Below are 26,425 nucleotides of genomic sequence, written 5' to 3'. Positions count from 1 at the left end.
AGAATTTCACAACAGAGAAACTCACAACAACAAAGAGTATAGAATAAAACGGAGCTGAAAATAGCCTAAGCATAATAATAGGCAAAAAAAAAAAAAAAAAACAGCCCAATTAAAAAAACATATATTGCACAGACAATGACATTTTTTAAATATAAATTAACATTTAAAGAGAGAAAAAATTCCTGATATTCCATTACACAGAAAAAAAACTATAAAATGTCTTAATTCCATGATATTAAAAAAATTCCATAGTGAAAGCAAGTGTGGAAATTGAAACATTAGCCTGTATAATTAATGCTGCCCTTGTCAATGTACGGGAACCATGTCAATCTCCTTGCTGTTACCTTGCAAACAATTGCTTGAAATGTTCAGTCACAAAAGCACTGGTTCTGTTCATCTATATATCTTGAAAGACCCGTGTGTCACCACATCTTCAGTGACTCAAAATAAAGCATAATGCAAATAAAGCACATAATAATAATGTAAGTAGCTCTGGCCAAGAAAAGTGCAGTATAAGTATAGGTCAGCTGGGGGTTTAGGAAGAGAGGACGTTTATGCTCAAATCTGATTCAAGATGTCTAGTGTGAGTTCATCCTTAAGCATATCATACAGTTTGCCGTCTGGTATGAACTCAGCATAAAAATGTCATTATATCCGCCTGCCCTTAACATGCATCACGGTGTGTTTTTGTATTTTCATGTGGACTGAGATGTTTTTCAAACTAAAGCTGGGTATAGGGATGCTCATTTCGGCTAATTTCACCAACTGACAACCGCCGCTCATTAACCGAATATTAACGGTCAGATGTTTAAAAAAAATAACATGTCTATTTTGTGTGACACATTTAATATTGCATTTAAAAATACTGATTTATTTTAACATGCGAACAACAGCATACAGATCAACAGAGCTTCTTCACGCCCATGCAGTTTCCAACAGCATAGAAATAAAGAACAAACTAAATAAAAGAAATAAAATATATAGGCTTAACCTTTTTCAAATTTAATTACAAAACAAAATCACTGACTGAATCCTTTTTAAGAACCAGCACAGACTTTTTTCCCCATCATGTTTTTTTTTCTTAGGCAGGTTACCTCAAATCGATCACTCCACGGAAAGTAGGCCTATGCATTTAATTAATGCTCCACTCTAATTCTTATTTCACAAGCCTCTGTCAACATTTTTAATACAAGTCATTAAAGATTATATTTTGAGCGTCTCATTTTACCTTAGAGCTTGTGAATTTTTATTTCCTCTCTAACTCGCGGTTCATGTGCGTGTGATGAAAGACAATGACAAGGCTCATATGTTGACTTTTTTAAAGAATAGGCTACTATTGCATATAACAATTTTGTGGTTTACATATGATATTGCATTCATTTGCAAACATGTTTAATATGCTGTAAAATGAAAGCCTTAGTTTGATGCTTATCTTGAGAGTTATCATTATGCAAAAATCAAGAAAATCTTTGGATTTGTTTCATTCTTAAGCCTCCTTTCCACTGCACGCGACAAACGACAAGCAACAGACGGGAAGTCATTCATTTCCAATGGATAGTAGTCCGGGAGCTGCGAGGAGCGATCATCTCCGTATGAGGAAAATTCACATCCGAACTGAGCTGTGGATACATTGAAATATTCGAACTCCTGCGACTAGACCGTATGCAACCGGCCGACCGGATGTGATGTATTCCAGTATTGTCCAAGCAGGTCCGTGCACACGAGATGAGAAATAGGATTTTTTTTCGTTATTTTTTGAATCAGAAAAAAGTCTATATCTAAAAAAACATTTCTATTCATAAATGAGTAATAAAAATACTATTTTTTATGCTGCCTCCACATTCCCTCCAAAATTTTTTGTGGTCTATGAGTTTCTAGTATTCATCCATTCATTCATTATACCCTGGTGAACACACGGAGAATAAAGGCTCTTGCTTTTGTTCTCCTCTATTTCGAACACTGCGAGAACAGCTTCTCTCCCATGGTGCGCTACAAAACTGAAAATTCTGGGCGACTGCCACAAGGGGGCGAAATCCGACAGTCGTGTCCAAATGTTGTGTGCAGTGGAAAGGCGGCTTTAGATTAGGTTATGAAGGCTATTGAAAATGTATATTTTAAAAGAACTATTAATAACTGTTATTTTCCAAATGGAAAAAAGGCTGGTTAATTGGTTGTACACTAAATCATTAATAGCCTATTTGTTGAGTTTATGACGCAGATCCAGTAGAGGCAATCAGCAGTAGCGCTGGTGTGGCATCAACTTGTGTGTGTCAAACTGTGACTAACAATATCCTTATTTAATTTTTCTTCTTTGGCAAAATAAATCTGATGGCATTTGTGGTTGCATGTGTTATCGTCCCGCGAGTTAACAAATGTGTTTTAGGGGCCAATCACAAAAAACGTGAGGCGCACCGCATTGCCTTTTTATACTGACAAGAAAAAAAGAAGCACGGTGCTCTTTTTCATGTCACTAGGAAACAACTGAATAAGCTGTGTATTGTGTGCAAGTGTTGCCGTCGATGTTGGTATAATTGTAATATTTAATAATATTGTGTAATTCAAGATTTGTAAAGTCATGCAGCTCTGGATAACTTGAAACAGCGACCACTAGTCTCTCCTCCATTTTTAAAAGTTCTCTGTAGTCATCGGTGCCAGTGATGTAGGGGTAAGTGCGTCGACACATGCACTCCAGTGCTCATGGCAACCAGAGTTCGATTCCCACCTCACGGTCCTATGCCGAACCTACCCCTCTCTCTGCTCCCCATGCTCTCCTGTCAATCCTCTCTACTGTCCTATCCAATAAAGGTGAAAAAAATTATAATAATAAATAAATAAATAAAAGTTCTCCGTAGTCATCTTGACTACACAAACACTGTCACCTCGAGGGAAACCCAGCCTCTGCTTTCATTTAATTGAAAAATAAAAAAAATGCGACTAACGTAACATGCTTTTTCCGCACAGGGTTGAGTTTTTTCAACTGCAAGAGCACAGTGCGTAAAAACGCAAGGCGCAGATGCATAAGCAGCGTGCATTTAAACACACAGTAAAATTGTTTACCGATAGTAAACCATTTAAAAGATGCCCATCTCAACGCAAAAAGCGCGTTCGCTGTGATCGGCCAGTTATGCAGCCAAACTTTATACCAACTTGATACCATTAATTGGTTAAAAACACACCCTTTCGGTTAACGGTTAATCCGTTATTTTGAGCATCACTATCCAGGTATTTGAAAAAAAATGTCTTTGTACATGTTGATATGGTCCAAGAATGTTTATGGAGAGTGTTATAGCAATACTATAAAAGTTCATCAACTGTATACAATCATTTTTCAAAATATTTTCTTTGTGTTCAACAGAAGAAAGAAACTCAAAGGTTTGAAACAGATGGAGGGTGAGTAAATGATGACAGAATTTTAATTCTGTAAGTGAACTACTCATTTAAACACAACTAAACCAGGAAACCAAATGTAAAAAAACACACCTGATATCCTTAACTCTTTCCCTGCCAGGGCTTTTTTTAAAGCCACTGCCAGCATTTTTGATCAGAAATCTGACAGCCCTCAGAGCATTTTCGGCTGCTAATACATGACCATATTATATATAAAACTAAAGAACCAACCCTCTGCTTTTAAACAAAAAAAGCATTTTATTCCATCTTAATGGGTTCATGTTTTATACCCACTTAAATGCAGCTAGGTGTCATGAAAATGCATTTTTCTAGAAGTAGTTCATTTTCAAGATTTATAGTATATAATACATACACAGTACTTGCATACAAATACATATATTCATTCACACACACATACTGTGGATGCACAATATGTGTATTTATGTGTGTTTGTGTGAATGTCTGTGTCCCTGCGTGTGAGCTTGTGTGTGTGCGTGTCCGTGTGTAAAACAAATTTCTAACCTCATGCAGATCGACATCATTTTGCTGTGGTAAGGGGGGTAAGGTTACGTTAGGTATTAAGTTTGTACTAAAAAAACTCAAATTTTTCCCTGCGATCAAAAACTGAACTCAGCCAAGGTCATTATTACTAGATATCTAGAAAAGGTTTTTGCTGAAAGCTTTCCTATTCAATTATATGAACACCTGGTAATATTCTATTTACTTTTTGCCACTGGATATTTTATGGTGCATTGTGAATAGAATTCACCTTATTTTATATTTTTGGGTCAGCCCATCTTTCTTTTTTAGTAACCCTAATTTAACGTCCCACAGTAGATCTGTGAGGGTCTATTGCATCACACAGCTCACATTTTATTTTTTGTTCAGTTAGATGAAAAAGGAGCGGTAAGTTCTAAGAAACAATAAACACTATGTACACCCTTACCCTGTGTTTTTTTAAGCCGATAATATTACTTTTAATACATCCAGCAAATAGAAACTAAAAGCTGTTTTGACCAACTTTCACTACACAAAATCCATTTTCAGTAGCAAATAAAGCACTAAGCATAGGAGACATGTGTATGTGCGCATTAACATACCATGGCATCCAGAAGTTGTATGCATCGCTGAAGCTCTGGTTGGGTCTCACAGTAGAGGCGGAACAGAAGTCTCCCAATTGGCTGCCTCTCACACAGGCACAAGTAGTCTCGTTCTGACACACAAAACAAAAGGGAAACTTTTCAAATTGTACTGCAGTGATATCATGGAGAAAAACAATGACTTTGATATATGTATTTCAGAAAAAACGTATGCATACTTTCAGTGACTAAAAAACAACAACAAAAAAAACAAAAAATCAATGTCTTCATTTACAGATGTCGTAAACATATGTATACGTGTATATATGCATGTATGTATATAAATATATATAAAAACTTGAAGTCAGAATTATTAGCCCCCCTGTTTATTTTTTCCTCTATTTCTGTTTAACGGAGAGATTTTTTTTCAACACATTTCTAAACAAAATAGTTTTAATAACTCATTTCTAATAACTGATTTATCTCATCTTTGCCATGATGACAGTAAATACTATTTTACTAGATATTTTTCAAGATACTTCTATTTATCATTTAAAGGTTTAACTAGGTTAATTAGGTTAACTAGGCAGGTTAGGGTAATTAGGCAAGTTTATATATAATGATGGTTAGTTCTGTAGACTATCGAAAAAAATATATAGCTTAAAGGGGCTAATAATATTAACCTTAACATGGTTTTTAAAAATTAAAAACTGCTTTTATTCTAGCCAAAATAAAACAAATAAGACTCTCTCCAGAAGAAAAAAATATTATCAGATATACTGTGAAATTTTCCTTGCTCTGTTAAACATCATTTGGGAAATATTTAAAAAAGAAAAAAATTCAAAGAGGGGCTAATAATTCTGACTTGTTATAGTTTTCTGCAAAAAAGTTTATTTAAGTCATATTATATTGCATAAATATTGATGTGAACATAATCAATGATGGTCACAACGATTTGAAGATCCCAGATGAACCTGTGTCATTATTTTGAGAGGTTGTTATCTAGGAACAACATATCATGAAATTTTGAACTGGAGCCATGAGAATCAAGTATTCCAGACAGTGTAATATTCAACAATAATACTACTGTAACCAGGGATGTGACACTGACAACAGGGGTGCGGATGCACATGCAGGTTTATTAGCGAGGTCAGGCCAGCAATGGTCAACACAGGGGCAATCAGGCAATTGTATACAGGCAATTCAGAATCGTAGTCAAAAGGCAGGCAGATGGTCAGAGGCAGGCAGGAAACAGGATTGAACAAATGAACAAGGCAAGGATCAAAAACACGGTAAGACAAAGGAAACGCGTTGTAGTGTCATTAAACAGATAACAAGACTCAGCAACAAAAGTGTGTTTGAGAGGTGTTCTTAAAGTCCAAGTAATCAGTCTGTGAGCAGCTTCAGCTGTGAGAGTGTAATCAGTGAGGATCTGGAACTTGTGTGAGTGGAGTGCATGTATTGAGTTGTAGTCTATAAAATGGCAGATTTGTAGTCCGTTAACACTTGTGAGTGTTTTCCAGTGATCTATGGTGTTTTAGATCGCTGATGATCATGAAAACTACAATATGTTAATTTGGAATGAAAGTTTTTGAGTTTAATTTGACATGTTTGTAAAGATTTTCAAATTTCACATTTGAGGGGAAGAAGGAGGCGAGAAGCAGCAATTGATGAACTCACTTTAATAATAATAAAGCAACAGCCTCTCATGGATGACTGCTGCCCAAAAAACTAAACTCCTACATAGGTGACTTAGGCCTGGGGTCTCATTTATAAATGTGGTGTACAGTGATCAGCATATACAAGTACACGCCTCACAAATCTATCAAATAAATTCTTATACATTTTTAATAGGAAGTGATACAATATTATATTTGTGCATACACATTTGATTAGTCAGTCCTGAAGCTATATGTAGAGCTTATCTAACAAAATAACTTATGATAATGCTCCAAAATTAGTACACCCAAATTTATATGTTATAGAAAAATATTGAATACAATTTTTTTTTTTTAAAAGTGGAAATAATAGAGAAGCAAAGAAATGTAGTTTTGTAGGTTGTAATTTATTTTGCAATATTTTGTTTCGAAATATGTTTTGTGACTAAAATATTATTTTAATAAATATATCTGTTTAACAAAAGTCTGTTTTGTTTAAATGTACCAAAATACATACATTGCCTATATTCACTGAGAAATGGATAAAAAGATTCATTTTCAGAATGGGGTGTACTCAATTATGCTGAGCACTGTATGCACAAAACAGAAATGAAAACAACATGTGTACTCCACTTCCCCCTCCGGACAGATGCACAAATCACTTTTACACCAAAAAAAAAAAAAAATCACACTGATTTGTAGTGCAAATGAGAGAAAGAGCAAAGCATAGATTTGCAAGCAAAAAACAGACCCATAATGGCAGATTCGAGCCATTGTAGCAATGCAGTTGTGTGTGTGGTTGGAAAAAACAAATATCCAAAAAACATTCTACATGCATGCAACTCTCTTTGCATGGAATCACATTCTAATCTGCAGATGTGCAAATTTTGTCTGTGTCTTTACATTTTGGATGCAGGTGTGTTTTGCGTCATATTCACTAAAGAAATAGTATAGCAAAGAACATGAGCAGATGAGTTTCTTTATTTGTGATTCATGCAGTAGGAATTCTGGACCTGTACTGAAGGATTTGAATGAGTGCAAATAGTCCGTTGTGTTAGTTGGAAAGAAAAAAATACCTACATATTTACTCAGTGAATGCAAATGCACATTTGAAAATTTGCTCTGAGTACAAATTTGCTGATACACATTTGGGGCTATTCTTCACAGTTACAAATTACAGCTGCTTGGTAGTATTGCACCAAAACTAGTCTGATGAACACCCCTTTCAAGTGTTGGGGGTTACTTAATAATATAAAAACATACTGCTTTCCAGACTTTAAGCAACAGTCAATTTCAGGGATAAATGATCAATTTATTAATTTGAGTGATGGTTATGGAACGAGTAAGGAGCAACAAAAGATTCAATGACATTACTACACCTGTGAGAGGGAGCAGCGCAATAAAACCAACACAATCTCACAGCAATTCGTAACTTTTTGATTTAGTGGCTAATTCTTATGAATTCGTACGATCTAATTCGTATGGTCCAGTACGATTTGCTCATCCTCCAATAACGGTTGAGTTAAGGGGTGGGGTTAGGTGCCACACCTCCTTTTTAAAATCTTACAATTTCGTACGACTGAACTCGTACAAATTCATACGAATTAGCCACTAAACTGACAAAACGTAAAATACTTATGTTTTCTCGTGAGATCAGGCTGAATAAAACATGCCTAGTGTGCAGAAAACTGTGTTGTTGTTTTTTTGAGACTTTGGCATTGCTGCTGAATTTGCATGAGACAGACTGCCTAAGTTATATCTGGAAGATGACAAACAAGAAGTTATAGAATAATAATTAAATTAAACCTAATTCTGACAACAACAAAAAAAATACATTTGACCAATTCATTCAATTTCCTGAAAATGTTCCAGCGCAACATCTGACCCAGATCACATCACAAACAAATGTAAGCAAATAATAAAATAATAAGTAAATAATAGGCAAGTTACATTAAAAAAATATTGAATTTTTTAAAAATATTTCTGCAAAATATTTGATATTTTTCATCCTCACTTTCATCTGCAGGTAGAGCCAGTTCTGTCCTTTTCTTCTTTTACTTACCATAGAACATGGTGGTGCTAGCTAATACACTGTTCCCTGTATTCATATCTATTCAAAAGTAGTATTGCCATTAAAACTAGAATTTATCCATAATGCAAATGTCATTAACATACAACTAATCAACATTATATTACTAGCCTTCATGTTGTTATTGTTACAACTTAAAAGTTCACAGCTGACCTTGCTAGCTAGCTGAGCCATTGCAATATTCATTCATGCATGTTCTGCTATTGCACAGTGTTGCCATTTGATCGATTTACTAAAAAATTTGACCGGTGAATATCATAACTTACTGGAGGTGATGTTTCAGATTTTTTTTTGTGGATCTGACATAATTTGATCCTGTTTTTATTGACATTGACATTTTCATTCAGCAACTACCCACAATAAATGCAAGTTTTTCAGAAATTGTGCCACAGAAAAACACTGCACGTCATGTGACTTAACCAAAGCACATCATTAGCTACACTACGGTCTACTCTTTCCAACAAAAAAAATTTAATTTTGGTCTTAAAGAAACAGTGAGAGGGAAATGAACATAAATATCATGTTGCCATATGACAACACCATGCCGTAGAGAGTTAAATGCTGTGTTTTTGTATATACATATAAAAATTGTGACGAGCTTGCCCTCAACTCAGACTGATTGGCCCCAGCTGCAGCCCATAAGACGGCTTGCATTTATACTCCAGCAACACAGCAAAACAGGGAGAAGGCTCTCCATGAGGACAAGCACTAACCCTCTCTCTCTCTATTTTCCCAGACAGCAGCTGAGAACCCGCCGGAATCACATAGGCACTCCACTAATCCCCTGCCACACTGGGAAAAGAGCACATAGAGCACCCAAGCCACGCACCTGAATTCACCACTGAGAAATTCACTTGCAAATAAACCACCCTCCGGGCATTTATATGAGCTCTCACTTGTTGTGTGATTCTTCTCCCCGTGACATCTGGTGGAGAATGCAGGCAGTACAGAGAAGAATCACAGACTAGCGATCTCCTACCCCACAATTTTATTATTATTAATTTTATTTATTTATTATTATTAATTTTTTTAAATAATTTTTTCCCAGTTTTGGCGATTCCTTACTGTGGCTCATACGATATATATATATACATAAATTATTTTTTATTTTTTTTGTAATCTTCAGGTGAACGGCCCCCAGTCCCCTCCCAGCATGGAAGAGATTCTCCAACGACTCACTTAGGTTAGCATCCGCCAACAACAGATTGTGGAGCACCTTGCCACTCGCCAGGGCAAAACTGAGCAGGAACTTGCTGCCTTTCATGCCGCTGCCGCCCATAGCATTCCGCTACCAGACCCCCGTGCCCAAGCCACAAAAATACTACCAAAGCTAACCCCTCATGATGACGTAGAAGCTTTTCTACAAATGTTTGAAAACACAGCCCATCGTGAAGGCTGGCCACCCGATGACTGGGCTCAGGTGTTGGCCCCCCTGTTAACCGGCGAGGCCCAACGTGCTTACTTCTCTCTCCCTACGGCCTCAGCAGAGAGTTATCCAGATGTTAAGAGAGAGATCATGAGCCGGATGGGATTTTCCTCGATCTGCGCGGCCCAGGGTTTCTACGAATGGGAGTATAAACCCCGAGCACCAACCCGTGCCCAGATAGCCGAACTCACTGGATTGGCAAACCACTGATTGTTGGAGGGCAGTCCCACAGCGGAACAGGCACCGGAACGTGTGATTGTGGATCGGGTGCTTCGAGCTCTCCCTCGCTCACACCGACGGGCGGTCGGCATGAGGAACCCCATAACCTCCCTGGACCTGGTGGAGGCCATCAAATTGGCGGATTCAACCCAACAACGGGATGGAGGGGAGCGGATGGTGCCGTTCCCCCGGAGGGTGGTCCAGGAGCCACGCTCGCCAGGGGGCACCTTGCGACCAGTCAACAGGCCAGCAGCACCCCCTCCACGAGATGAGCCCATGACCTCTGCCGGCTACTGTGGGTGAAGCAGTTAAGGACCACAGTGTACCACCCACAGACAGATGGGTTGGTTGAACGGTTCAACCAAACGCTAAAACAGATGCTAAGGAAGGTAGTGGCTGAAGACAAACGTGACTGGGACCTCATGCTGCCTTGAGTCCTCTTCGGCATACGAGAAGTTCCCCAGTCCTCAACTGGCTTTCACCCCCTTCGAACTCCTCTTTGGCCGTCAACCCCGGGGCCTTCTAGATGTGGCTAAGGAAGCCTGGGAGCAGCAGCCGGCAGCCCATCGGTCCATAGTTGAGCATGTGAGACAAATGAGGGAAAAGATCGACCGGGTCATGCCGTTAGTCCGGGAGCATCTGGTCAAAGCCCAACAAGCCCAACAGCGCCACTATGACCGGGCAGCCCAACCAAGGGAGTTCCAGCCCGGAGACCGAGTGATGGTCCTGATCCAAAATGCTGGCTGCAAGTTTCTTGCCACCTGGCAAGGCCCCTTCACCATCCTCGAAAAAATTGGGCCAGTCACATATCGGGTGAGGCAACCTGGCAAAAGAAGAGCTGGCCAACTAGATCACGTCAATCTTCTAAAAAAATGGGTCGGTACCAGGGACCAGCTCGCAGCCCTCGCAACCTCTGATCCCGTGGTTGTTGATGTCAACCCCCACCTCTCAGCTTCCCAAAAGGGAGAGCTCCATCACCTGGTCAGTCAGTTCTCTGATGTGTTCTCAGTGCTCCCGGGTCAGACGAACATCATCAAACATGATATCCGCACTCCAGCTGGCAACATCATTCGGCAAAGGCCTTACTGGGTCCCTGAAGCTCGTCGGCAGGCTATTGAAGAGGAAGTAAAACAAATGCTAAATTTAGGGGTGATTGAGCCGTCACGCAGTCCATGGTCCAGCCCAATCGTAATGGTACCAAAGTCTGACGGCACTCTCCGCTTCTGCAATGACTTCCGAAGACTCAATGAGATCTCAGAGTTTGATGGATATCCCATGCCTCGGGTTGATGAGCTGCTGGACCGCCTGGGAAGGGCCAGGTACATCTCAACCCTGGACCTAACCAAAGGTTATTGGCAAGTACCCCTCTCTGAGAAAGCCAAAGCCAATACTGCCTTCTCTACCCCTAGTGGCCACTGGCAATAGCGGACTCTTCCCTTCGGCCTGCATGGAGCTCCCGCCACCTTCCAGCGGCTCATGGATATTGTCCTCCGCCCTCACCAAGCCTACGCTGCTGCATACCTGGATGATGTTGTCATTCATTCTGAGGCATGGGAAGACCATCTAGATCGCCTGCGGAGAGTGCTGTCGGAACTCAGAAGGGCTGGACTCACAGCCAACCCCCGCAAATGCCACCTCGCGCTCCATGAAGCCAAATATCTGGGGTTTCGGGTGGGACGGGGGCTAATCCAGCCCCAAGAAAAGAAGGTGGAAGCAATCCGTAATGCACTGAAGCCGGAAACAAAAACCTAGGTACGAGCGTTTTTGGGGTTGGTGGGATATTATCGCTGCTTCATTCCTAACTTTGCCTCTTTAGCCGCCCCCCTTACAGACCTGACCAGGAAGGGGCAGCCTGATAAGATCTGTTGGACAACTGCTGCAGAAGAGGCACTACACAGAATAAAGTACTGACGTCCGAGCCAGCCCTTCGTGCCCCGGACTTCGCCTGCCCCTTCCTGCTACAAACAGATGCTTCTGACACAGGACTAGGAGCGGTGCTGTCCCAGATACAGGAAGGTGAGGAGCACCCAATCTTGTATATCAGCAGGAAGCTGCTCCCAGCCGAGAAGAACTATACTACAGTGGAGAAAGAAGCTCTGGCCATAAAGTGGGCAGTCCTGGAGCTGCGATATTACCTCCTGGGCCGCAGCTTTACACTTGTCACTGACCACGCTCCCCTACGATGGATGGACCGGGCCAAAGATACTAATGCCAGGGTAACTCGGTGGTTCCTCGCGCTCCAGGACTTCCACTTTGTGGTACCTCATCGGGCCGGAGCCGCCAATGCCAATGCAGATGGCCTCTCTCGAGTCTGGGCAGTTTTTGCAGGTCTGTCAGGGGTCATTCCCCTCCCAACCCCTAAATTACCTCTACTGTCTCACATCACTCCTCGGACCAGGACGATGCTTAGGGGAGGGGGGGGGAATGTGACGAGCGTCCCGAAGGATCATCAGCGTCGCCTTGGAAACAAAGGAGAAACAATTGCTTGCCCTCAACTCAGACTGATTGGCCCCAGCTGCAGCCCATCAGCCGGCTTGCATTTATACTCCAGCAACACAGCAGAACGGGAAGAAGGCTCTCCATGAGGACAAGCACTAACCCTCTCTCTCTCTATTTTCCCAGACAGCAGCTGAGAACCCACCGGAATCACAGAGGCACTCGACTAATCCCCTGCCACACTGGGAAAAGAGCACATGGAGCACCCAAGCCACAAACCTGAATTCACCACTGAGAAATTCACTTGTAAATAAACCACCCTCCGGGCATTTATATGAGCTCTCACTTGTGTGATTCTTCTCCCCGTGACTATCTATCTCGATCTATATATATATATATATATATATATATATATATATATATATATATATATATATATATATATATATATATATATATATATATATATATATATATATATATATATATATATATATATATATATATATATAACAAGCTGCTACTTAAAAAACAAATTAATAATAATAATACAATACTAATAACATAAACTAAAGAAGATTCAATAATATAAACAAACTAAAACTGTGACTGTGCTTAGATTTTACATTTTTAAAAAGAAATATCAGCATATCTGTTTTCTGGCATAAGCTGAGGTCTTTGCAGAAAAAAATCTCTTTGGCTGTATCTCAATTCCAAGAACGCAGAGAACAGACTTGCGTTCTTGTGAAGACCGGTCTTGTCAAGTTACCTCAAAAGAACGCACTTGGAAGATCGCGAGAACAGAGAATGCGTCCTTTGAGAAATGAGATGCTGTGTTCTTCCCTGGGTCTTCCTGATGGTCACATGACCTTCAGACGTTTTTAACGAAAAATTATTTAATCATTACAGCATTTATACGACAATTTAATGTTTTCCCCCTTTTCAATATATATACTATGCATTAAGACTTTACAAACATACGTTGCACAATACCAATAAAACTAATTTTAATACAAATTTCAGCAAATAAACACCCTTAAAGGGCACCTATGGTGAAAAATCTACTTTTCAAGCTGTTTGGACAGAAATGTGTGTAAGTATAGTGTATAAACTGTCATATTGGGGTGAAATAAACACACCCAGACCTTTTTTTAAATTTAGCAACATAAAAACGGTGGACCAATTGGAGCGGTTTTTTAAATCGATCGCAACTTTACGTAGGAGTGCGGTCCCCCCGCCCACCAATATTGATTGACAGCTGCGCGCATTAACATGTCCGGTAGTCACGTGTATAATTAATAATCAAGACAGGACGAGCGCAAAGCAGCTGGGAAATAAAGGTGTGTTCAGTTCGCTAGGATCATCAATCATCATCAAATGTGATCAAGAGTGAGTTTCACATGTTCTAAATGTTTTAAAACAGAGCATGTGTTTAATGAATTATAGCGATTCACTTCAGATGCACTTAATCAGCACAGCAACGTGTCAGAACAATTATAAAGGAAGACTCTTCAATCGCGGTTTGTGGACGTTAAAACAGGTTTATTTTGTACATTAATATAAGAGATATCCATACAGCAGTGGAGATTACCAGTATCAAGTCACATATGCCTGCAAAACGAGTGCAAAGCTTAACGCGCTGTCTTTCTCTCTCTCTCTCTCTCTCTCTCTCTCTCTCTCTCTGTGTGTCTGCGTGTCTGAGCTATGTGTGTGTGTGTGTGTGTGTGTCTGCGTGTCTGAGCTATGTGTGTGTGTGTGTGTATGTCTGGGCTACGTTTGTGTGTGTGTGTGTGCGTGAACTTTGTAATGACATTGTGTGTGACTCATTGTTGCAAATCCACAAAAAAATGCATCAAATTCTAATTGTTAAAGTTCTTACTGTAGTATTTCTCACACACGTTATGTGAGATCTGCTTCCTGAGGCAGCCGAGGGCGGCGATTGCTGACAGGCACATGGGAACGGTGGGTGGGGAAGACTAGCCTTAAAGGGCCAGTACAAGAAAAAACAGCAAAACCTTTTTTCCAGCTATAATATAGACACTTCAAACAGCTATAATAAATAATCTGATGGGTGTTTTGAGCTGAAACTTTACAGACACATTGTGGGGACACAAAAGACTTATATTAAATATGAAAAAAGGGGTAACCTATGTGCCCTTTAATGTGTTTATGCCTTTATTAATATATTCATGGTAATGTTTACTTTCACTGTTTCAAACTCGAAGAGATAAATAAGTTATATCTTCAAACTTAATTAATAAATCTATATGAAATTCTGTGCTTCCCACCTTCTTATTCAGCCGCAATGACTTCTGGGACTTCTCAAGTGAGTTCGGTGCTCAAGTCTGCATCGATGAGTCCTCGATATCAAGAACACATCCGGGAAGTTTCATGCATCCTCTGTTCTTGCGGCCTTGAGTATTGGAACTGAACTTTGGCAGTTGATGATGACGTTACACGAGACACCAGGGTGCAAGACCGCTGAAGAATGCATATTGAGAAACAGCCTTTCACTGGGGACTGAGATGGTTGGTGTGGAGAGGTAAGCCTTTCCTAAACAGAGAGCAGTGTGTACAGAGGTGGTCAATCTGCCCCAGGGGGCTGGCCACTGGCATTAAATACTGATTATAAAATGACTAATTATATAGTAGGATAGAGACAGGAGTTGAACATAATTATGAAGGTGAAATATTAGTATTACTTGTATAATTAATTAGTATAAGTATTAATGTTATACACTTACGAAGAGATAATCTTGAACATTTAATAATAAGCAAATTATTAAAATACACAAACTATTCTGAAAAGGAGAGGGTAAAAATAATCTAATACCTGGTTCTGCAACAGCACAACTATCTCTTTCAGTCTTAAAAACATAGTCACACTTTCACTATTAAAATGCTGATACACTGCGTGATTTCCATAACACTCCGAGCAAGCGGAGCTGCAAATCATACAGTCCGCTCGGTTTGGCTTATTAATAGTTTTATTGCGTATAGGCGTCTGTGACAGTAGTTTATACTGGGCTGACGGTTTATGTGCATCCTATTCGTTGTTCTGTTAGTGTAAGTAAACGTCTTTTGTGTAGTATTTGTACAGTGATTTGTCTGGCACACTTCACCGCTGTCATATTACTCTGCTGCTAATGTGCAGGTAAAGCAAGATTGCACCTGTAAACACAGCACCCCCTCTGTTCAAAACATGTATCGCGATTCATTCAACATTTCTACCGATTTGAATCGTCACATATTTAAATAAATTTTCAACTGGTTCACGGTGAATCGTTACATCCCTAATTAAAAGGGTTGAATCATTCCTAAACTATTAAATGAAGTATTATAGATGTTGTGTTCATGCGTTAATGAAATAAAAAATAAACATATAAATAACATTTAAAATGGAGTGGACGGAGAAGTTTTTCATTGAGCGGGAATAGAAAACTAGGAGCGGATCACCAGCAGAGAGAAGCCTTAGTAGAGAGAGGAACATGCTTCTCATCACATCCCCCTCGGCAGGCTGAATACACAACTTGTCAATCCGTCATAGTGACAAATAACTTAAATCTGTGTGGAATTAATAATAATACTTAAGTAAGTGATCAAGCATGCAACATTTTACTGTCTGTCTCAACTGATTCTTTGTTGATTGCTGGTTTGGGACATTAATTCTCTTAAAAATCTCCTGATGAGTTAGGATGTAGTCAAATGTGTAAGAGTAAAAATGTTTGGCAGTTAAGTTCATCGCTGCCCCAAGTGGCTGCCTTCCAGAGCTGCTTGGTTTTACGTAATAGTTTTTGTTACTGTTTTTATTATTGTTATTTATAATGTTTTCTTTTTGGTTAATATGGCTTTTGGATTATTTTTATCATGCCGGAGTACCGTTTTGGAGGAAACAAGAAAAGGCTCTATTGTTTAAACCAAAAATCAGTTGTTGACCTTGCCGCAAAACAGCATGCATGGACAACGAACCAAAAATATCAAGAATGCAGAGTGGGGAAAATGCAATTATGGAGTAAGAGTATCTTCCTACTATTGTTATGGGAAACATAATATCACTGGCTAACGAATAGGGATGCACCAATACCGTTTTTTCGGAACCGATCCGATCTCGATCCCAAAATTCTGATCTATCAATATAGATCTGATCCCAATACTGTGCCGTTTTTTTTCTAAGCATAATACAGTTTCTATTTACTCAAATAATATAACTTCATTAGTAAAAATAAAAGACCTATAGGCCTATACATGACAGACGGCACAATCTAACTAAAAACATGATGCTTGCAGTAAACTAGGCTACATTATTTAAGTATTTAGCAAAGCCTGATATATTCCTGCAGGTTTGACTCAGACTAAACTAAACTGTCTGAGGCCAGTTTTACTTAATAAACATTACCTCGCCTAATCTCACTGTGAGTGAGATGGAGAAAATTCAAAACAAGGTCCGCTTATATGCTTTAGCGCCAAAACACAAACTGGTCTGCTAAATAAAATGTTGATATAAATAAAATTACAGTGACATATTCAAAGTTTTAGAGTAGCCTGTATCAGGCTAAATAATTTTCTGTTAATGACAATTCAAATTGGGCTTGTCAGTTTCACTTTTATTAATTTAATCAACTACTTTAGCCACAATGAGCCAGGCTTTACAGACTATTCGCAGCACTTAAAGTATTCCCCTCAGAGGAATAAACTCAGTGGGAAAGATGAGAGAACAGAAAATTATTGTGAGAATAATCTTACGGAAAGGCGCACAGCGCATCTGCGCAGCTGGCGCATGAATGTAGCGCTTGATGCATCACTGAGTTCTAATTAAACATCACCTGTTCTAATTAAACATTTCAGGTAGGCCTACTTTGTATGTGAAGAGCAGGTAATAACCCTTTCTACTCCAGTGTTGTGAAAGCGACCTGCTGATCTAACAGACACAGCTCAACATGATTTAGAAACAGCAATGAACTCCTTGTTGCAGGTCAAAATGAACCCATTTAATACAAAACTAAATGCATTTCTCCACTGATTACTTATATTAACAGGAACAAATAGTCTTGGAGAGTTTTTTATGTTGTCATAAATGCAACACGCAGTTTGAATTGTGAATGAATGGAGAATGCTTGACATGCGCAGCGGCGGGAATCGCTGAAGTGAACATCAATTTAACCACGTGAATATTGTGAATATTAAAAACTGTAGAACGTTTTAAGAACATTTGGGATATAGTAGGCCTACATGACAAGTTTCTAATGCCTTATAATAGGCTACCTTTATGGCTTAGTTGGCTTATAAACACAGAATATAATGCATGCACAAGATTGGATTTGGATCGGTACCAGCTGGCCTATACCCGGATCCAGCAAAAATTTGCAGTATTGAACCGATATCCGATCCAAGTATCGACATCAGTGCATCCGTACTAACGAAGTAGACAAACGTGCAAGAAAGTGGTGTTTTGATTAGGGGTGGGCGGTACACCGGTGTCATAGTCATCACCGGTGTGACATTGCGCCACGACATGGATTTTCTAATACCGTCAATACCGTAATAAATCAATTATGCGCCTTGAACGGCTGCATTTACATCAATAATAGCTAATTCTAAATAATAAGGCATTCAATTTTCTTCAAACGTTCAGTTGTGGTCTGAATACATGTCCTTATACTATAGGGCTTGAAATTGCAACCATTTTGGTCACATGAGCGCCCGAAATTTAATCTGCGCCCTCATAATATATTTGGGAGCATTTGTGTGTCTGAATATAATGGTTGTAGTGCAATCTGATTTGATTTTCTCTAAAAACTTGCTGAATCGCTCTACCCTGCTGCTGTATTGGTTCATATTAGCTGTCAGTCACTCAACGCTTCCCGCTGTCAGATAACAGGGAGCTTTTGTTACTGCAGGAAATGCAAACGGCTGAAGAGTGAAAAGTGCACAGGTTTGCAAACCTCACCTAAAGTTAGAATAATAATAATGGCGCAGATGACAGCGATCATGACATGAGGTAAATGTTGATCCGCCAGCTGAGATCAATCGAGTGTTTTCGGAGAAGGTGCCCGAATCTCGATGCGTTGCATTCATCGCGTGTTCAGCGCAAATGTCCACTAAATATAAAATCTAACACTGTACACATCATCGCCAAAGAAACTCACCCTTACTAAGTTTACACTGAAACTACGGCTCATAAAAAAAGAGCAGTATTGCGCCGGTGGTCATCATGAGAATCCTGCTCTGTCTGCTTATAAATTGGTGCGGCTGACTCGCCTGCTTTATTCCACCAACACAGAGAAATGAAGATCAGCTCATAACGAGACTGAGCATTTACAATGACCCAAACCAAAACATTTAAAGAGTGATAGAAGTGAGACTTTCTTTTGTCCGTTCTTCCTTAAGATGTATATTATTTTGCTATTGAAAGTAATACCATGATATTATACCATCATCGTTCAAAAGATGAAAAATACCGTGATATTAATTTTAGGTCTTTTATCGCCCACCCCTAGTTGTGATTAATGTCAACAAAAAGTGGTGCAACACTAGACACATTACGGTAAAAGAAAGTGTGTGCAGTCTTGATATTGAATTGTTAGCAGTAAGTCTTTATCCATATCATCTGCCAAGAAAGTCTTCCCATGTCATTATTATCAGTTAGCATTCCTCCCTCCACCGATATGGTGCGAGCTGTGGACATTAACTTCATGACAGCGAGGCTAGTCTTTTGTTCCTATCTCTGCTGACTTTAATCTTGTCAGTCTGGATTCAATCTTACCCACCTCTAAAACTATCTTTGTAAAACAGGGAATGATAAAACCTGGACCTATTGCATGCTTATGTCAAGGAGGCATATAGCCCCATGGACACTTCTGGGCAGATCAGATTCTAGCTACATCACTGCAGTTATACGGCAACAGGTGACCACATGAACTGGTCCAAGAAGGTGGTCCAAGAAGCTATTGAGACTTAGCAGGGCTTTTTCGAGGTGACAGATCAGGATGCCTTCTGTAATATGCATAGAGAGGATGTTAATGGGCTTACTTGCTGCATCACAGACAATGTCAATTTCTGAATAGATAACATATTCCCCACTGTGACAGTGAACTGTTTCTCAAATAACAAACCTTGAGTGACCAAAGACATCACAGCCTCACTCAATAGAAAAGAAGACTGCTTTCAGGAATAAAAAGAACACAGGTTGAAGTGAAGGATAAAAGCAATCATGCTACAGAAGCAAGCAGGAGAGAAGACTGGCTCAAAACAACACAATAGAGGTATGGAGTGTTATGAAAACGAAAACTGGGCTTGAAAAAAAAGGGTTGAACAAGTGATTGAGGGAGACCACAATAAGGCTGATAATTTAACCAGTTTGATCAGCTCACTTCTGTCCCTACACTTCAGATCCCTTTGTCTGTACAACCATATTCTACTTTGTCTTCAGTAAACATTACCTTAGAGAATGTGAGATGTGAGTTTGCCTCTCTGTTTTCCTTAGGGTGTATTTAATCATTGACTCTGCCTGTATCCTTTCATGGTTATCAATGAGTTGAGAGTGTAGGACTGATTCCTGCAAAGACCCCAGTGACAGACGAGTCTCCATGAGCTAGACTAAACACCCACCCAATGACCTACTTAAACCTGCATCTTTTCCACCATGATGGTTCTCAAGCCTCCAAAGACTGCAGGTCTTAACAAGATGTTTGACCAGAGCAAAACTGGTCATGCTCAGCTGAGCCTGGTATCTCGCAAGTTTTTTTCTTCTTCACTTCCGAGATTTGGTTCTTTAGCACGATCACCTCTGGCTTGCTTGGCTGGGACTGTTGGTGCATTGGTGGAGTTGTTCTTCAGTGGATCAGCAGTGACGTTTGCATTACACTGTGACTTTAACAGTGATGTTTATACTAAACTGAACTGAAGTGGTTTTAATTTAACAATTCGAAATAGTATGGCTTTTACACCCTTTTCTTCAGTTGTTAAGCTGCTCAATTGGCACACAATTTGCATAGTAAAAAGTGCAATAGAAATAAAGAAGAAGAGTTCAGTCACCTACATCTTGATAAGGCTGGTGGCCCGGATGGACTCAGAAGTTGTACTATATGCAGTAGAGTCCTTTGACATTTTCAACCTGAGCCTCAGTATAAGGAAGTAATTGGCCTGTGAAAAACATTATGCCTTGAATCTGTGCCCAAAACCAATCAACCAATGATGAACAATGACTATAGGCCAGTGACCCTGACCACACACGCCAAGTCACTGGAAAGATTGGTCCATAAGCACATAAGGACCATTGTGCAACCATTTCAAGACCCTCTGCAGTTTGCCTCAGTATCAGTCCTGTATTTTAAGATCATCTTCAGGCTTGACAGAAACTAGACACACACCAAAAAGTGCAACATGAGGAGAGTTGTTTTTTCCAGATGGTTAACAATATGGTCAGTCCGCTGGTATATAATACATACAGAAAATTTTGAAATGTTGATTTTATATCTTGAACATGACTGACAGCATATCTGGTGGGACCTGGAATCAATCTGATGACATCAGCAGCACTAAGGCCCAATCCCAATTCTACCCCTTAGCCCTTCCCCTTACCCCTCGTTTTGCGCATTCCTGTGAAGTGGTAGTGGTGTCCCAATTCTCTTTAGCTTGCAGGCATAGGGCTAAGGGCAAGGGGTATACACCCCTTCAAATGAAGATTTTTCCGGACCACTCGAAACCGAGGGGTAAGAAAATTTCCCAGAATACACCAGCCGCAGCTGCACACGGAAGGAGATCCACAAGTTATTATTTTTTGTCATTATTATGAATTTTTACAACAAATAAAACACATGTTTTAATATATTCATAATGGTGCTCGTGTTTTACCGTCATGCTTAAAAAAAAAAAAAAAAAAAAAAAAAAACGCTAAAATAAAAACTGCTAAATTTCGCGATCTATAATCCATAATAATAACTCCTGTATAGCACTCGAAGACTCTCAAATACACTGTCAGTAATGTCTAGTGGCTGGAAATGACCTTTTTACAGTATCTGCTATAATTTTAATGTTGTTTTTGGTGTGTTTACATAGATTAATATGGCCACGGTGTAAATGCACAGTATAGTTACGATCTTATTGCCACATTAGATCGTTATGATAACATAATACATGCCTTCAGTGATTTCCTGAAGATAAAAACCAAAAAATAACACAACTGGAATAACTACAGCAGTCGCGATCGTCAATCTCATATTAAGCAAGAGATTGTGATGACATATGATGATGTGTGCAGGTGCTGTAGTGGTGTCCCAATTCTAATGGGTACATTTTGAAGCCCTTCCGCTTAACACTCTGTTTTAAGGGCCAAGAGGAAGGGGTAGGGATAAAAAATAGAATTGGGATTGGGCTTAAGTCTACCTTGTTGTTAAAGTGGAGACCATAAAAATTTTCCATTTTTGGAAGGTATTGTGTCTGCTGGTGGTTGAGACACAATAGGAGTGTAAACACTAGGAGTCTCATTCTCATCTGAGGGGGATGCCTCATAATCAGGTTCCTCAAGATTATCCTGTCTCAGACACATTCTCCTCCATGTCACTTTCACTGTCAAAAACGTGTGACAAGATCTCGCTGACAGAAAACCTTTGCTTAGAGGCCATTTTCAATTGAGGGAGCTTAAAGTGAGAGCCCACACAGCACAAAGAGAAATAGTTTAGAAAGCTTATGTACATGCTTTTATAGCTTTGCACCTACAGTATGTTCAATGTTGAATGGGGTCAACTTGACCCCAAGGATAATAGGAGGGTTAAGAGTGGTGGAGTACATGTGTGTGGTTGACATCTTTATAAAGTGAAGCAGCTTAATGTTTCAAAGACTAAAGAGCTGGTGGTGGAATTTAGGAGACAGAGGACACCCACAATCCCTAACAACATATTGGGCACTGAGGTGGACATTGTGGACAGCTGTAAATCCTTGTGTGTCCACATTGACAAAAGGAATGGTCAAGGAACAAGGATTATCTGTATAAAAAGGGCCACAGTTGAGTGAATTTTCTCAGGAGACTCTTTTAATATCTGCAGAACATCAATGTCCTACAACCAAGGTTATTATAGTTAACGAAAAAAATGAAAACTAAACATTTTAAAGAAATTAAATAGTAAAATAATAAAAAAATAGGGTTTTGAAAAAAAGAACTAACTAATAGTGTGTTGTGTACATACAAACTAACTGAAACCAACTAAAATTATAGCAAAAACGTCCTTTGTTTTGTCTTTGTTAATGTATTAAATACATAAGTCTACTGCAGGTGCTGTAGTGCTGTCCCAACTCTTAGGGGTAAATTTTGAAGCCCTTGCCCTTCATACTCAGTTTTAAGGGCCAAGGGGAAGGGGTAAGGGTACAAAAATAGAATTGGAATTGTGAGAAACTTTTCAGATCATGTTGATGTTTTAACTAACTGAAATTATGAATGCTGATGACATATTTTTGGTATGTTGAGTCCTAACATAGGAGGATTGTCACAAAATATCTGGTTCACGTTAACTTCCCATCACTGCTGTGTTTCTAACCTCAGAAACAGCTTTGCACACATATTGTACTTAGGCCTGGTATCTTGGGGGGTGTTGTATTTTAATTTGAGGATGGTAGATGGTAGTGTTCATATGTCTTCTAAATACGTTTCAAAAATCTTTGGTTCAGTTTTTATTGTTCAATATTTAATCTAATGATTTTCAATCTTGCACCTAAAAATATCCTAATTTACAAAAAAAAACTAAAACTAATAAAAACTAAACTAAAACAAAGTAATTTCAAAATATAAAAACTAATTAAAATGTACCTCTAAAAACTAATTAAAACTAACTGAATTTGAAAACAAAAAGTCAAACTGAAATAAAAACTAAAACTAATGAAAAATACAAAACTATTATAACCTTGCCTACAACTCCAGCATAGTTTTTTGCTGATGACTACTGGGGTAGTAGAGTAAAAGCAGCTAATGCAAACAGACTCTATAAGGGAATTACCAACCTACTGTACATCACAAAGGTTCAACCACGCATACCGGTTGCAAAAAAGACCAGCTGCAATAGCAAACATGTCGTGTTGTGCGCTAGGATGCCATAATCCAAAGTCCAAAAATAGAAAACTTAAATTTTACTGTACACCACACTGCTTTTAATGCCAACCGCAGAAGTCTTTGGCTTACAGCCATCAGCCATCAATGGACTGACGACCTAATTAAAAATGCTTGACTCAGTTGACTGCAGTTCTCATTTCATATCAGGTAAGTTCACGCTATGCTGAATCATACACATCAATCATTTTTGATTGCAGCAATGATTTCAGCAAAAACAGTTAAATATGGTTAAGTAAACTGCGGACACTGAATGCTAGAATGAAATGTAAAAATGTACATTCACATACCCTGCCATACAGGTGCAGTTCGCTGTCAGAATGCAGTTGTTTTGCTTGTTGATGATTACCCAGGCCTTGTACAGTTCCGTCTTTTTTCCTTGTCTTTGGCTAGGCAGAACCTCAGTTTTTAGCACTACATAGTTTTAAATCTGGTAATCATGGAACATTATTTCTTGCACATGACCACACAGAACAAAATTGTTGCCATCCAAAAACATGTAGGCCTTTAACTTGCCTCTTGTAAAATCGCTTGGAGTTTCAATGAGATAGTTGTATATTTCAGGCTGGATGCTTGGCCATTTCATCTTATCCAATATCCATTGGGAGGGTGCTATCGCAAATGGACCTGTCAGACGAACGCCGCTCACTTTAACGTTAATTTTGCGTGAAAGCATTATGTAAATATATAATCAATATAACTTATCTCTACAACAATAAACTCTGTACCGCAACAGATGTCATTCCCTCGCTGTAAATGCTAGCGCTCCGAGTTTTTTTTTCTGCAACCTCAATGCGCGCGCATTCCGAATGTTTACAAACCGGTAATTCACCTATAAGCTCAGGATTTACTACTATTGACTACTGAGGTAGTAGGGTAAAAGCAACCGATGCTAACAGACTTAATAGGCTCATCAGAAATGTGAGTAATTTGCAGTGGAGCTGGAGTCTTTGGTCAAGGTGTCTGAGAAAAAAATGTTAAAAATCTTTTCAGTATCCTCAACAATGAATCACTCCCCCTGCAAACAGCCCTGGTGTATAAGAACAATCATATTATCTTATGTGAAATTAAATCTAATAAATCAATTAAATAAACGGAAACTTATTAGAAATGGTCAGCCTTGGTTCATGAGCAAGTTAAAAGGCTACCAGTGTAATCATTTCTGATGTATGTGATTTAGAGACACTGTTTACAGTTTTTTTTTGTTTTCATTGTTTAACGAATGTAATCACCTTTGCACCTCAGCTTGTTGGTACTGTATAGCAAGTTATTTATTGAATTAATAAAGCTGCTTGAGAATGTGTTAGATTTACCCTTGGGTCTCAAATGCATTTATTTTTAGATGATCTTTATTCACATATTTATTTCAATCTTTCTGTAAAATGTTTCCATTAAAAAAAAGGGATTATTTTATTTAATTTTTTACAAATAAGGAATTACTTGCATATACATAATGGATCTATTGTAACGACCAAGGTGCAAACTCTAAAGCGCAGGGCGCAAAAGCATTAATGGCATATCTGAATCCACTTCTGCTATTTTAAGGACGAAAAAATACGCTCTGCGCCACGGACCGTGGTCTAACAGGGTTGTGCTTATTCTCTTAATGAGTTATGGGTGTGAGTCTCATTTCCCATTCCCTTTAAGAGTTAGTTGCGTCGCGCCATGGTGCATTTGCTATTTACATGGCGGACATTGTAAGTGGAGAAACTGAACGCTGCACTAGTGAGAAAACAGTTAAACAGAGCATCTGCAGCGCGAGGATAAAGACAGAGCTTCCTCCATTCGACCTTTACTTTCACTTTCTTTTTTTCTCCTTCGAGGATAAGGAAACAATGTTGTGCACAGACATCCATTAGCCTACATAATTAATTTAGTTTAAGCGCCAAGATTTGTTTCAAAACTATTTCTAAATTCAGTTCTAATTTACAGCAAACAAATAAATGAACAATAATAACGAAGTGTGGTCAAAAAACTGAGTTATATCCAAACACACGTCCATTCCCCTATAAGGTCCAAAATCTGACAGGTGGGCGAATCTAAGCTTGTTATTAACAAAATAAATATAAATATGCATATAATAAATAATAAGAATAAGAATAATAACAATATACAAAAAGCAAGTTGTCATGAATAAACTGAAAAAAGCCCCCGAGATGAAGGCATGGAGGCAATGGTTTTTTGTAGAAAGTACTCATTTTTAAAATATTTTAATTATTTTTCATTTGTAAAGATATTTCCGTATTGCTGTATTACATTGTGTGTGTGTGTATTAAGCAATGTGTAAGCGAGGCGCACAACTAACGCGCTCTGCACTGGACTTTAGACCTGCTTTTAGCTGGTCTATTGTTCATTCTATTTTAGTTCTTCAAAATAGCAACGCACCAACAATGCACCTTAACACACCTCTTTTCTAGACCAGAATAACCATGGGTCCACAAAGAGGCGCAAATGGATTTGCTATTTAAACAACATGGCGAAAAACTGGAAAATTAAGGTTGTGCTGGTCTGAAAATAGCAACACGTTGGGGCAAACACGTCTTGCACCTTATTGCACCTGGTGTATGATAGGGCCCAATGTTTCCCTAGAGGAGGTCCTGCCCTCAGTCGCTGATGATTGTCTCACACAGTTCAGGGGACACAAAAGTCAGTTATCTCTAATTTATGAAAGGTTATTTGCAGCCACTGCCCCCACTACCAAGTTGATCAGAGATGAATGGGAACGAGAGATTGGAATCAGAATTTCAGAAGAGATTTGTCAGAACAGCTTAGCGGATATTGATAAACAATCAATCAACACTAAACTATGCCTCATCCAGTTCATAGACTACACTTCTCCAAAAAGGAATTACATACGATTTTCTCTAATATATCTCCATTATGTGATAAATGCAAATCAAAAGAAGCTGATTCAGCTCATAGTTTTGCATTCTGTCATTAAATACAGGGATTCTGGAATGAGGTTTTTAAAGTGCTTTCAGATGTTCTTGATCTACACTTAGAACCTGACCCAGTGCTTATTACATTAGAACAT

General features: G+C 39.0%; 1 protein-coding gene across 3 annotated transcripts in view; it reads right to left on the bottom strand.

The window, feature by feature from the left end:
• grk5l (G protein-coupled receptor kinase 5 like) overlaps positions 1–26,425 on the bottom strand; it is a 130,080-nt gene that overhangs the window by 58,700 nt on the left and 44,955 nt on the right. For 2 of the 3 annotated variants that reach the window (XM_056463165.1, XM_056463167.1), the window contains exon 3: positions 4,488–4,600. In XM_056463165.1, the coding sequence (XP_056319140.1) occupies positions 4,488–4,600 (113 nt within the window). Of the gene's footprint in view, positions 1–4,487; positions 4,601–14,582; positions 14,650–26,425 lie in introns of those variants that run through there. The other variant, XM_056463168.1, reaches the window with a different exon arrangement.

This window comes from Danio aesculapii, chromosome 8 (genome assembly GCF_903798145.1).
Source record: "Danio aesculapii chromosome 8, fDanAes4.1, whole genome shotgun sequence".
NCBI lineage: Eukaryota > Metazoa > Chordata > Actinopteri > Cypriniformes > Danionidae > Danio > Danio aesculapii.
The sequence above is the reverse complement of the archived record's forward strand: the minus strand, read 5'-3'. Positions and strand labels throughout refer to the sequence as shown.